The sequence below is a fragment of the Octopus sinensis genome, unplaced genomic scaffold (genome assembly GCF_006345805.1).
Source record: "Octopus sinensis unplaced genomic scaffold, ASM634580v1 Contig01390, whole genome shotgun sequence".
Taxonomy (NCBI): Eukaryota; Metazoa; Mollusca; class Cephalopoda; order Octopoda; family Octopodidae; genus Octopus; species Octopus sinensis.
In genome coordinates, this window is record NW_021824816.1 from 1 (window position 1) to 15,461 (window position 15,461).

The 15,461-nt window shown below is 37.1% G+C and overlaps 1 protein-coding gene across 2 annotated transcripts; it reads left to right on the forward strand.

The window, feature by feature from the left end:
* The first annotated feature begins 744 nt into the window (after positions 1–744).
* LOC115227039 (E3 ubiquitin-protein ligase MIB2) lies at positions 745–15,238 on the forward strand. Of its 2 annotated transcripts, none has more exons than XM_036498500.1 (4): positions 745–979; positions 5,048–5,263; positions 8,840–9,018; positions 15,010–15,238. In XM_036498500.1, exons 1-4 carry the CDS (start codon positions 974–976, stop codon positions 15,221–15,223), a joined length of 615 nt encoding a protein of 204 aa, XP_036354393.1. In that variant the 5' UTR covers positions 745–973; the 3' UTR covers positions 15,224–15,238. The 2 variants fall into 2 exon arrangements, with proteins under 2 accessions (XP_036354393.1, XP_029653837.2); XM_029797977.2 differs by having other exon boundaries at positions 747–985; positions 5,054–5,263.
* Positions 15,239–15,461: the final 223 nt, after the last annotated feature.

A 15,461-nucleotide genomic window follows, 5' to 3' on the forward strand; every position in this document is an offset into this window, starting at 1 on the left:
AATCTGTTTCTTTATGTTTTCAATAATGTTTGTTTCTTTTCATTGAGTCATTCATGTCATAATCCCACCACGGGGTCATTGTCTTTCTTCTCTCTTTCGCACTGAATTAACACTGTAATCTACTTCATTAATTAATCATCACCATAATTGTTATTGTTGTTGCCTGACTGGACTCTTTACTTCAACTCGTTCTCCATTTCCTCAACATCACAGGTTCAAATCCTCTCTCTTCTTCTTTTCATCCCATCTAGAACTACTTTCTCCCTCTTTCTCTCTTTCTGCCTCACTCTCTCTCTCTCCTTTGTAATTTCCCTATTTACTCCGACCCTGGGCTAAATACAGAATCATCCCCTTATAGTATTTACATTTGTCTCTTTTATGTTCCATGTTCAAATCCTACCAGAATATTTACTATCACTCTGGGGTCAATATAATCTGTACCAGTAATACCCAGGGGTTCCTTTAATAAACTGTCTTCCTTCTTTCTCCTGTTCTTGTTTCTTTACTTTTGAAGAAAAATAATTGTGTGTTTTTTTATTTACGACTCTTTACGTTCAGAGTTCAAATCCTGCCAAGGTCAACTTCTCCTTCCATCTTTGCAAGGTTGATAAAATACAATACCATTGATGTACTGGGGTTCATATGATTACCTGTAGCCCTTCTTTCCTTCCTAAATTTCATGTTTATATAAGCTGTCAGAATTCTAGCGGTATTTTTCTGTCTTTACATTTCTGGGTTTACTCAGGTGGTATATATCATTGTTCTACTGTGTAGAGTGTGTATTGAATAAATATATATGTGTGGTGAGTATGGGTGTAATAATTGCTGTAATTAAGTTATTGTGACCTAATTACATTTGTTTTCTTTAATGACCTAATAACTATTATCTCAAGCTGTGTGATGTTTGCTTTTTTTTCATGTTTTTCTTTCCTCATCCATTACTTTCAGGCAAAAGTATGAAGTGGTGTGTGCGATGCTGAAGCAGGTTAGTTAATAAATACATATTATATACACTCTCCAGTATTATATTGATCTGTATAATATAAATATTACCAATGTACCAATGAAATAATGGAAATAGATTTAATCACATGTACTACAAAAGCCTTGTGTTTGTGGAGGAATTGTATATTGATCATGTTGATGTTGATATTAGCGGTGTTGACAGTCCAACTGACCACCACCACTGATAATAATATCTTTAATGGTCAAATGAAACTAGGTCATTATGAGATGAACCAAAATATAACAGACATCATGTATATATATATTTTAATTGTTTGTGACATTTGACTGCGGCCATGCTGGGGCATCACCTTGAACTTTTAGTCAACTGTATCGATCCCAGTACTTTTATTATTTTAAGCGTATCACTTACCCTCTCAGCCTCTTTGCTGAACCACTACACACACACACACACAGACACACACACACACACACACTCACACACATACATAGGCACACACATAGACACACACCTGTTATGAAGTTTCTTTCAGTTTTCATTTACCAAATCCACTAACAAGATTTTGTTCAGCCCTAGGTAAGGGTAGAATATACTTGCCTGAGTTTCCATGTAGAGGGATTCAACGTGGAACAGTGTATGGCTGGGAAAAAAGCTCCTTACACTACAACCATGTATATATGGATGTGTGTGTCTATCTATTTCTTTCTTTCTATCTATCTCTCTATCTATCTATCTATCTATCTATCTATCTATCTATCTATCTATCTATCTATCTATCTGTCTGTCTGTCTGTCTGTCTGTCTGGCTGTCTGCCTGTCTCTCTAGCTCTCTCTCTGTCTATCTGTCTATCTATCTATCAATCTAAATATATTATATATATATATATATATATATATAGATATATATATACATACATAAACATACATACATATATATATATATGTATATATATACATATATAATATATATTATATATATATATATATATATATTATATATATATATATATATATATATACAGATCATCATCATCATCATACTTGCTTGGCTCAGATAGATTTTCTCGAGGCAGATTCTCCGCAGCTGGATGCTCTCCCTATCGCCAATCCTCTCCTCTTTCCAAGGAAGCTAACATTTGCCAAGAACTAGACATGTTCCCGCAGAATGTTGGAAATAAGAGACCCTGCTTATATGACAGTGGCACTCATTTACAACTATCACACAAATGTCAAGACAAAAAGCCGCAGACACACACACACACGCACGCACACACACACACACGCACACATAACACATACATTCATACATGTTGGCACACATAAAGAGCTATAATAAAAGACGCTTGTCAGAGTTACATGCAATCAGATTGAACCCAGACCATGTTGTTTGGAAGAAAAGGTCTTAATACACATCATCCCAGCATATATACGTAACAATATATATATATATATATATATATATAATATATATATATATATATATATCTATATATAATATATATATATATATGTATATAATATATATATATATATATATATATATATATATATATATATATATACGTATATATATATGTATATATAAATATATATGCGTAATCCAAAAATGAAAACACAAAGAGAAAATACAACGCGAGGACGTGGAACAATATAGTATTATTGGACGCTCAGGAAAGAAGAAAGAAGGAGGGTTTAACGTTTCGTCGGAAACATAGGAGAAGGAAAGATCCAGAGAAGGGAAGACAGAGGGAAAAAATAACGCCAACGGTACTCACGCGGTCAAGAGAGAGAGAGAGATAGAGAGAGATAGAGAGAGAGAGAGAGAGAGAGAGAGAGAGAGAGAGAGAGAGGGAGATAACAAAGTGTACGTACGCCGCTATATAAATATATATATATGATAGATCGCCATGATAGATCGCTACCCACTAAACCTTTTTTATTTTCTCTCCCTGTCACGCAACTGGCAAAAATGACCAGTTACTGCATATAGCTAGCATTATGTCGATTACAATATATCTATATCCAGTACATGAAACACACCTTATTATAACTGATATAGAATGCTGTGCAATAAAATAACTGGTTGAATAACACGAAGCAAACAAATATTTCTTTCCATCGTAGAAAAATCTAAAACGAATTGCTGAGATTTGGTAAGTGAGGAATGTGTTCATGTCACTAATATGAAGAATGGTTTCTATGTTTATAACTAATTAATTTGTTTCTTGTAATTAAACCTACTCTTACTGTTTCTACTGGTACTATAACTATACAAATGTCCTTTATATGTGTGTTTGTGTATATAAATATATACACAATCGTGTTTATGTATATACATACACTTCCATTGACATCCGTCACCCATGCTTCCCTTACATGCTAACATAACTACTTCCTCCTCTCCTTTTCTATAACTGATTGTGATTGTCACCCCCTCTCTCCCCGGTCGCTCACTTCCCCGCTGACCATCATTCTTCCAGTAACCCACCACTTGTTACTCTCCCCTTAACATCCCTATTTTGACATACACACATTACTATTCTAGAAGCATTACTGCTTCCTTGCCTCGCATCCTAGACCCATCGTCCGCATTTACCCTCCCTTCTACCCACTCTTGATCAGGTTATCGAGAACAAATTTAGACAAATGAGGAGCCTGGGGGAAGGCAATGTCTCTAGGACTGGCTTCACAGAAAATGGAATATGAATGAATGGAGATCCCATAGGGTAGAGAGGAAACTTAGGCTTGTTTTGGTTAGGACATGAGAACCTCCTCAAGGATGGTGCCAGAGCATCCAGTACACTCTGCTTTGGGGTTTGCATTAAGAAGGGTTCCCAGCCTTAGCTGCCATTCTAAATAAAAATGGACAACAGAGACATGGTCCACTGGTTAGTTCTTGAAGGAAGTCAATGCTTATTTGCCAGCATGGAAAGCACACATACGAATGAAAATAACACACACACACACACACACACACACACACACACAAATACAGAACCATGAACACACACAAGCACATGAATTTGCAGAGTACAACCGGCAGGGGGTGGTGGCAATCCCTGCTGTACTCTTTCGCCACTGCTTTCTCTCACTCTTTTTCTCTTGGCCTGCTCGCTTAGCCAGCGGGGTGGCGTCATTTGAAGGCTAAAACAATACGAAGCGCATTGTGACCAGTGATGTGTAGCAACATCTGATAGCCTGGTCCACCACGCGGATCACAGTGATATATATATATATATATATATATAATGTATGTATGTATATATAGCTACCAGCACCTCGAAAGTAGTAATTACTCAAACGAGGGGTAATCTGCTAGCTATTCGTTAGGTCAACCTTTAGTGGCAGATACGGCAACTCCAGTTGCCAACCATAAAGTACAAAGTAACTTTTTTACTGCATATCAATCTTCAATATGGCAAAGTTTACAAACTTCTGCGGATTGTGAAAAACTTTCTATCATCTTACACGTTCATCATCCTTGGATTTTAACTCTAAATACCGTAGGTTTTTGGATTATAGCATTGCACAGAACAACCTGCGAAACGAATCCGAGAACAATTAGCAAAGTATTTTCTTTAGAACAAGACATCCGAGGTGATGCATTCTGCACCGGAGGATGCAACAGAACCCGTTGTACAGAATCCAACCATCAAAGGACCAGAGGGTCGAAATGATGTGTGTGTGCGTGGGCGAGTGTACATTAATTTTACGGGAGTGGACACTAACTGCCTCAGCAGTTTTATGAACCCCTTATTAATATAGCAACATCAAAAGTAAACATTAAGCGAATAATTCTTCTTTACTACACTTGATCCGTTAATCATGTCTTCACCCTTGTTCAGTTCTCCTAAAACTTACTATAGTCATGAATCTTTATTCCTGACGAATATGACAACTTAGATTATGTCTCTAATATACACTCAAAGGAAGTTATGGAGGTACTTTACGAAGGTTCTCTTTACTGACAGACATCAAGTGTGTATGATTAGTTTGGTCAAGTACCCAGTAGAAGACAGTAATAACACATTGGTATCTACCCGAATTTTCATGCAGATTTTCATTTTCTATTTTTAACTCTACAAAGGATTCTGTTCAGCTTGACATCAAGAACCATCAGAAAGTGACACCATTGCTGTTAGCTGTCTCTGAGGGCCACCTCGGAATGGTGCACCAGTTGATAGCAAAAGGTGCAGACGTAAATGTTGTCAATAATGAAGGCAACAATTGTCTGCACCTGGCTGCGAAGACGAAGAGGTTTCATTCCGAGGTTGAACCTTTAAGTATATTAGATAAGGTAAGTTTGGAAATTGTTTATGAATATCTGTGTGTGTATGTGTGTGTTGTGTGTGTGTGTGTGTGGTTTTGAAACAAGGAGAGTGAGAGAGCGAGAGAGACAGACAGACAAACATTGACTGTCATGTCTCAATTCACACTCATCAACCTTTCTTTTAAGTAACCCAGTCCCCCACTTGATAGCCTTAGTTATATTTTGTAACTAGGAAAATTCCATCTCCTGCTACCCTCAAAGCCATGGCCTCTCTACCATAAAGAAGGTAGCCTATCTTGGACATTGGTCATATAAACACAGCCATTACTGTGTAGAGAAGAGTTGACCTCCTGAAGAGAGGAAATATTCCTTAATAATAATGATACAGGTGATATGATAAAGGATAACCTTTATGGTGCTGGTGCCATGATAAATACATCCAGTCCATTCTATGAAGAATTCTTCAAAAGAACAGATATCATATATGCTCTGGCGTTCTGCGGAAATGCCATAACAATGTTGAATCTCAGAACGCTAGAGAATGGATACAATGAATTAAGGTCCTTAGGGAGTTTTCCCTGCATTTAAGCATTGTATGTACAACTACACACACACACACACATATATATGTAGATGACAAACGGCTAAATGTATGTATGTGTGCGTGTGTGTAAAACTATCGACCTATATATATATATATATAAATATACACACACACACATATACATATATATATATATATATATATATATATATATATAATATATCACTTTGATCACTTTGACCGACCAGTCCGTCAGGCGTCCATTTGACACCGCTGGTCACAGTACGTTGTCCACTCCTCTCTGGATCGCGCCCTTCTCATCCACGTGATCCCAATCGTCCTCTTGAAATCGTCACTCCACCGTCGTGGAGGTCTTCCGAGTGGTCTTTTCCGCTCACGCGGGTACCACTCGACAACTGCGTGCGTCCACCGATTATCGGTTAGCCGGGCGACGTGTCCAGCCCATCTATACTTGCTGCGAGTATACTCTGCGATGACATCTCTCACGCCGGACTTCTTTCTGATGATGTTGCTACTTATGTGCTCTCTCAACGAGATACCAAGCATTGACCTTTCCATGGCTCTTTGAGCCGTTACCAGTCTCTGCTCTTCTCTCTTTGTGGTAGCCTATGTTTCACTACCATATAACATTGCAGGCAGAACTGCACTGTTAATGAGGTTGGCACGGGTGGTCCTGTCCAACCTTCCCTTGTGCACATCCCTTATGCCATTGAATGCCTTCCATCCGGCCCTTACCCTCCGTGAGATCTTCTTTTTGATATCCCGGTACATATTTACTTCCTGTCCCAGGTAGACATATTCTCTCACCTCATCTATTTCATCACTGCCGATCACCATTCGACCTGTTGGTACGTTATCTGACCGCATGAACTTTGTTTTCATGCGGTTCATCTTGAGACCTACTGCAGAACTTTTGATGTCGAGCTCCGTCAGCATGGTCTGAAGCTGATCCATGTTTTCAGCGATGAGTACGATGTCGTCAGCGAAACGGAGGAGCTCGCCATTGATGTTGACACCACCTTGCCATTCGATGCCTCTGATGATCTGTCCGAGACATGCAGTGAAAAGTTTTGGGGAGATTGTATCTCCTTGCTTCACTCCCTTCTCGACCGGTACTCGTGTGGGTGATGACAGTAGAGCTATGTCGGTGGTGCATCCGGAATTTGCCTCTCTGAGCGGCTGCACATATTGCGCTTCGATTCCTTGCCTCTGCAGCGAGTTCAGCACTGCGTTGGTTTCGAAGGCCTTCTCATAATCTATAAACGCAACGCAAAGAGGCAGCTTGTACTCATTTGCTCGCTCAAGCAGTTGCGTTAGAGCAAATATATGGTCCATTGTGCCGTAGTTCTTCCAGAAGCCTGCTTGCTCCCTCGGTTGTTGTTCGTCGAGACGAATTATCTTCGTGAACAGCTTGTACACGTGAGACAGCAGGCACATGGGTCGGTAGTTCTTTAGATCTTCTCTGTCGCCCTTCTTATACAGCAGGATGGTATTTGACTCTTTCTACTGCGAGTGAATTCTCCCCTCGTCTAGATAGTGCGTAAATCACTCAGCGAGGATTTTCCAGAGCTGCTCTCTGCCTGACTTTAGCACCTCCGATGTTATACCGTCTTTCCCTGGAGCCTTTCCGTTTTTCATCGAGCCGATGGCTCTTTCAACAAGAACCTATCTCTACAAGATATATATATATATAAACGGCGGTGCATCACCATGGCCGCAGCTCTGAGCTGAAACTTATATATATATATACAAATCATGCAAAGGCATTCACATCTATCCATCACTATTGTTAACCGTTGCAGAATTCAAGCAACTCCCTGCTTCCCGCATAAATAAAGGACACTAGATATGTGAGACTATTTCTTCAAACAGTTGATGATTATCTGTGTATTGTAGTAATGACTACTTTGGTGTGAGAAACCAGTGACCTCTCCACCTACTGGAATTGTCCATCCGACAAACAGTTTGAACAGTTTATCAACTATAATGTGTTGGTGCACATACTCAATCGTGACACCAGTTCGTTCTTCTCTTTCGTCACATTCATCATCAAAACATATTCTTTTATTAATTCATCATCATCATGTTTTTCCATGCTGGCAGACGTTGCACTCTTTGACAGGAACTGGCCAGCTGAGGAGCTATCGGGGCTCCATGTCTGTTTCCGTGTGCTTTCTATGACTCAGTCCTTTGTCATCTGCTCTGTGCGGCCCAATGTCTAATGGTCCTTTCTCACCGCTTAATCACACGTCTTCCTGGGTCCACCCCATCCGCACTTTCCTTCCACAATTAAAGATCTGCACTTCTTGATGCAGCTGTCTTCATCCATATGCATTACATAATAATACCATCGCAGTCTTCTCTCTCGCACACAACATCCGATGCCTTATATATCCATTTTTTTCTTTCAAATCCACTTAATTATGGAAACATTATTGATCTGTTTAGATATGTCTGTGTGTTTTTGATTTAGTTGTTATTATGTTGTTGGTATTCTCTTTTCTGGTATAACTTACATTATTTGGGTTGTTATATTTATATATACAATACTCTTCCGTAAGTATTTCTCTTGCTGTGGCCATTTGGCTCTATCAAGCCAGTTGTAGAGATAGGTTCTTGTTGGTTTGTTGTCTTTCATTATTGTGACATTTCTTTCCTTATATTTTGTATATTTGACTTGATGTTATAATAACTTTATATTGTGTTTTTATTGAATAGTTTGTGACATTTGTGATTGGCAAGTAAATATTTACTCATTAAATATCATTGTTAAGCAATAACGTTGACCACTAATGTGCGTTTTGTTCAATATAATGATCATAATTTTTGTCTTAATGTGGAACGTAAAGTAAAACAAATGATAATGAAAAGTGGACTCAACTAAGAGATGATGTAAGAAATCAACGCTGTGTGAATAGTTTAATCACTGGGAAAACAAACTATGTGTAAATGTAGTTGAACTGTTGTGTAATTTGGGGCATCTTTAGTATGTGTTTGTGTAATCTTTAACTCATCATTTTATATTTCATCATTTGTAGTTCTGCGAAGAGCTGAAACTGGGAAACGAAGAAAGGTACTCTGATGTGGTAGTTGCTTGCTACCTAGTCTACCACGGGGCCAACTTATACTGTAACAACAAAAGTGGCAGAACACCATTGGACCTAATAAAAACTAAAAAATCAAAAAAGATTTTAAATATGTTATTCCCACCAACGCAGTAAGTATTCACTGGCAATGACAAGATAAACCATTACATTTTCTGTTTTGTATATAACCGTGTTTATATGTTTATATTGTTTTAATTCGACTGATACATTATACTGCTTTAGAGGCTTAATGAAAGGTTACGCAACAACAGTAAGAAGAACAATAAACGATATGCAGTTGTTAAGCTAATTAAAGAAAGAACACTATTTTGATTACATTCAAATGATTGGTTGCATTGACTGTTATACCTCTCCTAAAATCCCCACCCACCTCTCTCAGTTCCCTATTTTAAAGATTTGGTACCAATGAGAAAATGTAGAAGTAAATAGTGAAGTGATGGAATTTATCTCTCTACCAACAGATTATTCCTCTGTCTTCTCTGTCCCACCCAGTCATGTCCATGTGAGCTATCCTGAGAAAATGACTACAAACACATACAATGAGTGTACATACATGGATACATACATACATAGATATATACACACATATATATGTATATACACACACACATATATATACATATATATATATGCATATATATATAATATATATATGCATATATATATGTGTGTGTATATACATATATATACATACATACTTATATATATATATATATATATATATATATATACAAAAAAGGGTGAAATATAATTAATTTAATAAAATCAATAAATATCACCTAGTAGATTTTTCGGTATGGAAAATACCATATTTGGTAAGAATTATATTAATTATAATAAAGGGTTAATTGCAACAAGTTGCTCAAAACCACATACCGAAAATATTAGGAATAGCAACCAAATAGATCATTATTTCTCCTACTAAAGAAAAAGTCGCCACAAACAAACAGAATTTGCAACCCGTATAAGGTAAACAGAAAGAAAATAACGAAATCTCAGCCTATGGATTAATTATAGACGTTTCTGGATTAGAACCGAAGGTTCATTTCCTTGTCAATATAATATTTCCTATAAATCTAGAAATGCTAGGAAACAATTTTGGAGGGAGATACGAATTCGCCTGTCTATATAAATGTAGAGATGCTAGCAGTCCGTTAGATCGTTCGATGTCGCTTGATCGAGCCGGTGTAATGGGTGAGTTTTTTTCCTAGCATTTCTAGATTTATAGGAAATATAATATTGACAAGGAATTGAACCTTCGGTTCTAATCCAGAAACGATTCGCCTATAATTAATCCATAGGCTGGGATTTCGTTATTTTCTTTCTATTTACCATATACGAGTTACAAATTTTGTTTGTTTGTGGAGACTCTTTTATTAGTAGGAGAAATAGTGATCTATTTGGCTGCTATTTCTAATATTTTCGGTATGTGGTTTTGAGCAATTTGTTGCAATTAACCCTTTATTATAATTAATATATATATATATATAATACAGATTCAGTTGAATTGAGTTCTTAAGTTGAAGCACCAAGTCAGTCCGTTATAATCCGCGCGGATCGAAGTAAGGTGAATAAAGTCAAAATATGCAGCAGGATATCAAATATTGATGCAGTACGACCATTTCAAGCGAGTCCATTGATTTGAAAAATGCAATTATTACATCAATTTAAACGCAGTGCTATCTTCAGCTGCACAAAATAAATAGTATTTTTTAACAAGTAGGCTACATTAATGTTATATTAAAAAATCATGTTTATGTGTCCATTTATTAAAAAACTCCATTTAGTTTGTGCAGCTGAAGATATAATTGCATTTAAACTGATGTAATGATTGCTTTGTTCAATTAAATGGAGTCGCTTGAAATGGTCATACTGCATTACTACTTGTTATCCTGTTGCTTATTTTGATTACACACACACACGCGCACACACACACACACTCACACACACACACACACACACACACACATACATACATACATATATATATATATATATATATATATATATATATATATATATATATATATATACATACATATATATATATATGTATCAATATACTCGGTTTTTTCTCAAACTTTTTCTCAAACCTGCTATAATGTGATACATGTCTTTGGTGTGGTAATTGTACGTGGCTGAAGAAGGCTTTTGATCTACCTGCTATATCAATTATGCATTGATATAAGTTGTTCAATAAAGCCCGAAACATATGTACCGCAAAATCCTTTGCGTCCTGTTTTTCTTTTGATACATATATCCTATCACCTATACCACTAGCTGACATATACAGGTGCTTACATTTATCAAGTACTAGCAGCATAGCCCGGCGTTGCCCGGGTATGTAAGAGCCCCTAGTAGGCAACGACTAATCCCAATCTAGTCCTTTCCCTCTAGGGAACGAAGGCATATGTGTAGGTTGCAATGTCTTCTCTTCACTCCCAAATAACTATCAAACAGCTATCGATAATTCAACCCAACCAATTCCTACCAGGAAGAAATTACATTCGAGACTTTACCCCCAACACCGCCACTTCTGCTAATAGCTGCTGCAGCCGCAAGTTATTCGAATACTTTTTTTGTTTACACTTTCTTTATAACTACCACCCCAAACGTTTTACCATAAACTTTTGACGTACCCTAAGGGTCCTCGGACGCTACTTGCAAGCTCGTGGTTTATTATAAACCGCTTTTGTCGTGTGCACCAAAAAAACCTTTTCCATTCGTTTGTTCAGTTTGGTCACTTTTGACCCTCTTCGTTGTTGTCACTCACATTGCTGCCCGCTTTTTTGCCGTTTTTGTACATTTTTATACATTTTGGGAACTTACCCCACGTGTTCCGAGAGTTAAAAAGGTCGAGTTGCGTCCCCTAGACAGTCTGTTGAAAATGTGTTGCATATAAAAAGCTTAGATTCTCGACCCTTGTCGAATTTATCGATTTTTTTTTTCTGGACTGGAGGAACTTTTCAAAATTTTCGCTGCGTTAGTTTTGAATTATGACATTGGGCTATGTGTGTGTCAAGTTTCATCAGAATCGGTTGAAAGCCGTGGTCAGGGTGAGGGTACAACCTGACAGACACACAGACCACAGACAGACAAACTGCTGTTTATATATAGAGAAATTCACCCTGAATTTATATATATATATATATATATATATATATATATATATATATAAGGTAAAGAAATCATTCGGTCATGAATGATCATCGGATAGCACCCAGGATGTTAGATGTTACACTCCGAGGCACGAGCCCGGGTAATTTTTTTTATGGAAGACCAACAGTGGCCTATGTATGCCACACTCCATTCTCCACGCCACCAATGTCATCTAAGAGAAAGGCAAGGGCCGATACAGCTTGACACCAATGGCATCAGAACTAACTTCTAAAGCCTATTGAACTGGAAAACCATGGAAATATTGTGTCTTGCTCAAGCACAAAATCGAACTCCCTACCTCATGAGTGTGAGCCTGAAGTTCTAACCACTGAGCCTTGCATCTTCATATATATATATATATATATATATATATATATATATATATATCAAATTAAGCAACAGGATATCAAGTCGTGATACAATACGACCGTTTCAAGCGCCTCCATTCAATTGAACAATGCAATCAATTCATCAATTTAAATGCAGTGCCATCTTTAGCTGTAGAAATAAATGAATAGAATTTTAACCATTCGGACACATTACTGTAATGTTTCTAAACTATTTTAACAGAGTAAGAAGATGGAAGAAATTAAAGTTATCGATATTGTAGCTAAGAAAAAACTACACTTCCAAGAATCGCATGAAGCCTATTGGGGTGATAGTGTTGTAAAGGATTGTAATTCATTTGTATTTTATCTCTTTATCAACTACTAAATCTAAGACCAGAAGACAGTGTCCTGTTTTGAATAAAGGACAAGAATGAGTTGACAGCTCATGGCTAGGTATGGTCATAAATGTTGTCGTATGTATTCCTTTTCCACCAGGCAGAAAGAAGACATTAGGGGTAGTCAATTGGATATAAAGTAAGTGTCCATAAAAAGAGGCTTAGTAGTGTAAGACTTTAAATCATGATGTTGATTACCAGTTAAAGGGGCAAGGCGCAAAGAAACCAAAGATGTTAATGCAGACGAAATTTCATTATGTGTGATTGTTTATAAACAATATTGCTATGTTGTATAAAAAATATAATTAAGATTGTCAAAAATGGTATCAATACCGAAATAGGTAAAATGTGTGTCTTTATTTATTATAAACATTAAAAAGGAAAGATTACCGGAGACTAAGCAGTATGCCTATGCCTCAGTAGAAGGTAAATCTGCAAAATCTAGGTTTTGGTACAATCAATTTTGGCAGATAACATTTTGGGGAGAAATACATTTGAAGTGGACAAGTTGTCAAAACATGTTTGTAGATCAATGATTTCTTTAGATACACCAATAACAATTACATCATGTGTGGCAGAATCAGTGGTTTATTTCTCAATGTCCCTGGATTTAGCTATAACTAGGGGTACATTTTTACCTGATGTTTTCTTATATGGACCTTTAATGTCGGATTATGTAAGGAACTTTTCTTTTAATATCCGTCACAACAGATGTCCAGAATTTTCCCGTGGATGGCCAGATTTTGTTCGACTGCAATGATGGGGAAAGACACACGGGCCAGCCACCGTGGGGATCATACAACCATAATGCATCTTTGATTGGCCTGAAGTTAATGGTGCATAGAAACATTGCATTTATTGCAGTCAACTCATCTGTTTTTAAAATATTCTCCAGTTTTGTACATATACATTGTATTGTATTCTCAAAACATTCTTCTATTTTAGAACAGTGACTTGTTTAGTTATACGGATCTCGTATATATGAAGCTATAGCAAAGGTGGCCCGTCTCTCCAGCCATAAAATTCAAAACCAGATGTCTAAATATAGAGGACTTGCGAAACAGATTAGATACAATGAAGAGTTTTATATATACATATATTAATGGTTGGACATGATCTTATCAATAAGTATCCAGACTGTTGCCATAGTAACAAAGCTAAAGCACACAGAGTAAAGTTGCTTGGCACAGATTGACCTTTATCTCTGTTGTGCATGCAGGCTAAGTTTTAACTTTCTAGCGCAATTCCACTGTTTACAGCAGTGCTTGGAATTGACCTTGATATAGAGAGTTGAGCAGAGAAGCTGCATCAAATTTTGTCAAAAATTTTGACGATTCCTGCTCAGAGGGCCCTAGAAATTTTTCAATAAATTTTTATCGTCCCTGACACATTCAAGGACATCTTGTGCAACTGAAACCCGTGTGTCCTTTTGGTCCGCTGAAAGGAGTTTTGGCGCACATTTGGCAAACACGCGTCTCAAACCCAAATCTTCAGTGGTAATGGACCGAACCGTAACTAATCTGCACATCCTCTGATAATTCAAGGATGGTAATTCGACGGTTTACCCACACAATTGTACGCCCATCAGCAATGTTTTTTCTCAGTTCTTCTCGTTGCAGATCTTCCACAATGCTCGTCAATATCGACATTTTCGGCCATACTTAAAATGTCTGAACCACTCTTACATGTGTGTGGCTCATACACTCCTCTCCATACACTTTCTGCAACTTTACGTAGGCTTCCAAGCACTGCTGTAAACAGCGAATATGAGCTAGAACATAAAACATTAGTGCGCATGTACAGCACAGATTGAGATCAATCTTTGCCAAGCGGCTTCACTCTGCGTGTTTTTGCTTCGTTACTATAGCAACAGTCTGGATACTTATTGATCAGACCTCGTATATAGACACAAAGTTGTGTACATATATAGTTTTGTTCAGCAGAAATGGAGTCTAGAAGTGAAGTATGCTTTTGTAATATATCGGAGTCAAGACGTATATTTAACAAAATCTGTATAAATATACACGTGTGTGTGTCTGCGTAGCACTTATACACACATAAATCTGTCCGAACGTGGTTCTTTAAAATAGAAATTGTGAGACACTCATGGAAGTCACTGCAGAGTTTCATAATATTTTGTGCTGTAAACATGTATACCATGTAAATATTGTTATACATGAATGTTATTGATGAAATGTGTTTATATTTTGTTCCATAGATGTCGCTGGTGTCAAGAGAACATGGCCACTGTGACACTGCAACCATGTGGAGATCTTGTTCTCTGCAAGAATTGTTCTTCTGAAATGACATTTAAGATATGTCCCGTGTGTCGAGAATACACACTCAGCAAAAGTGAATTTGGTAAGATAATATTTGGGGCTCTGTTTGTTGTCTTGTTGACCTTATTGTGTGGAATAATGTGCTTCGTGTAGACCCAGGTATGTCATAATGGGACAGATTTATGATAGGTGTCCCTGAGGTCTTTTCTTTGTGACAGTATATCTATCACTACATCCACTAAATATTGTCTTTATCTAATTTTAAGATGTCACACTTCAAGATGTCTGTCATGATATGCTGTTTAGGTTGCTACCCTGAATGTCTCAGGTCAGAATAACATTGTTATAAATTAATAAAATTAAAAATCAAATCTCTAAGAGTATAAGTATA

Bases quoted from the DNA above. Each gene is read 5' to 3' on its own strand.
- LOC115227039 (XM_036498500.1), top strand. The intron at 5,264-8,839 runs GTAAGTTTGGAA...CATCATTTGTAG, and splicing joins CTTTAAGTATATTAGATAAG to TTCTGCGAAGAGCTGAAACT. The intron at 9,019-15,009 runs GTAAGTATTCAC...TTTGTTCCATAG, and splicing joins ATGTTATTCCCACCAACGCA to ATGTCGCTGGTGTCAAGAGA.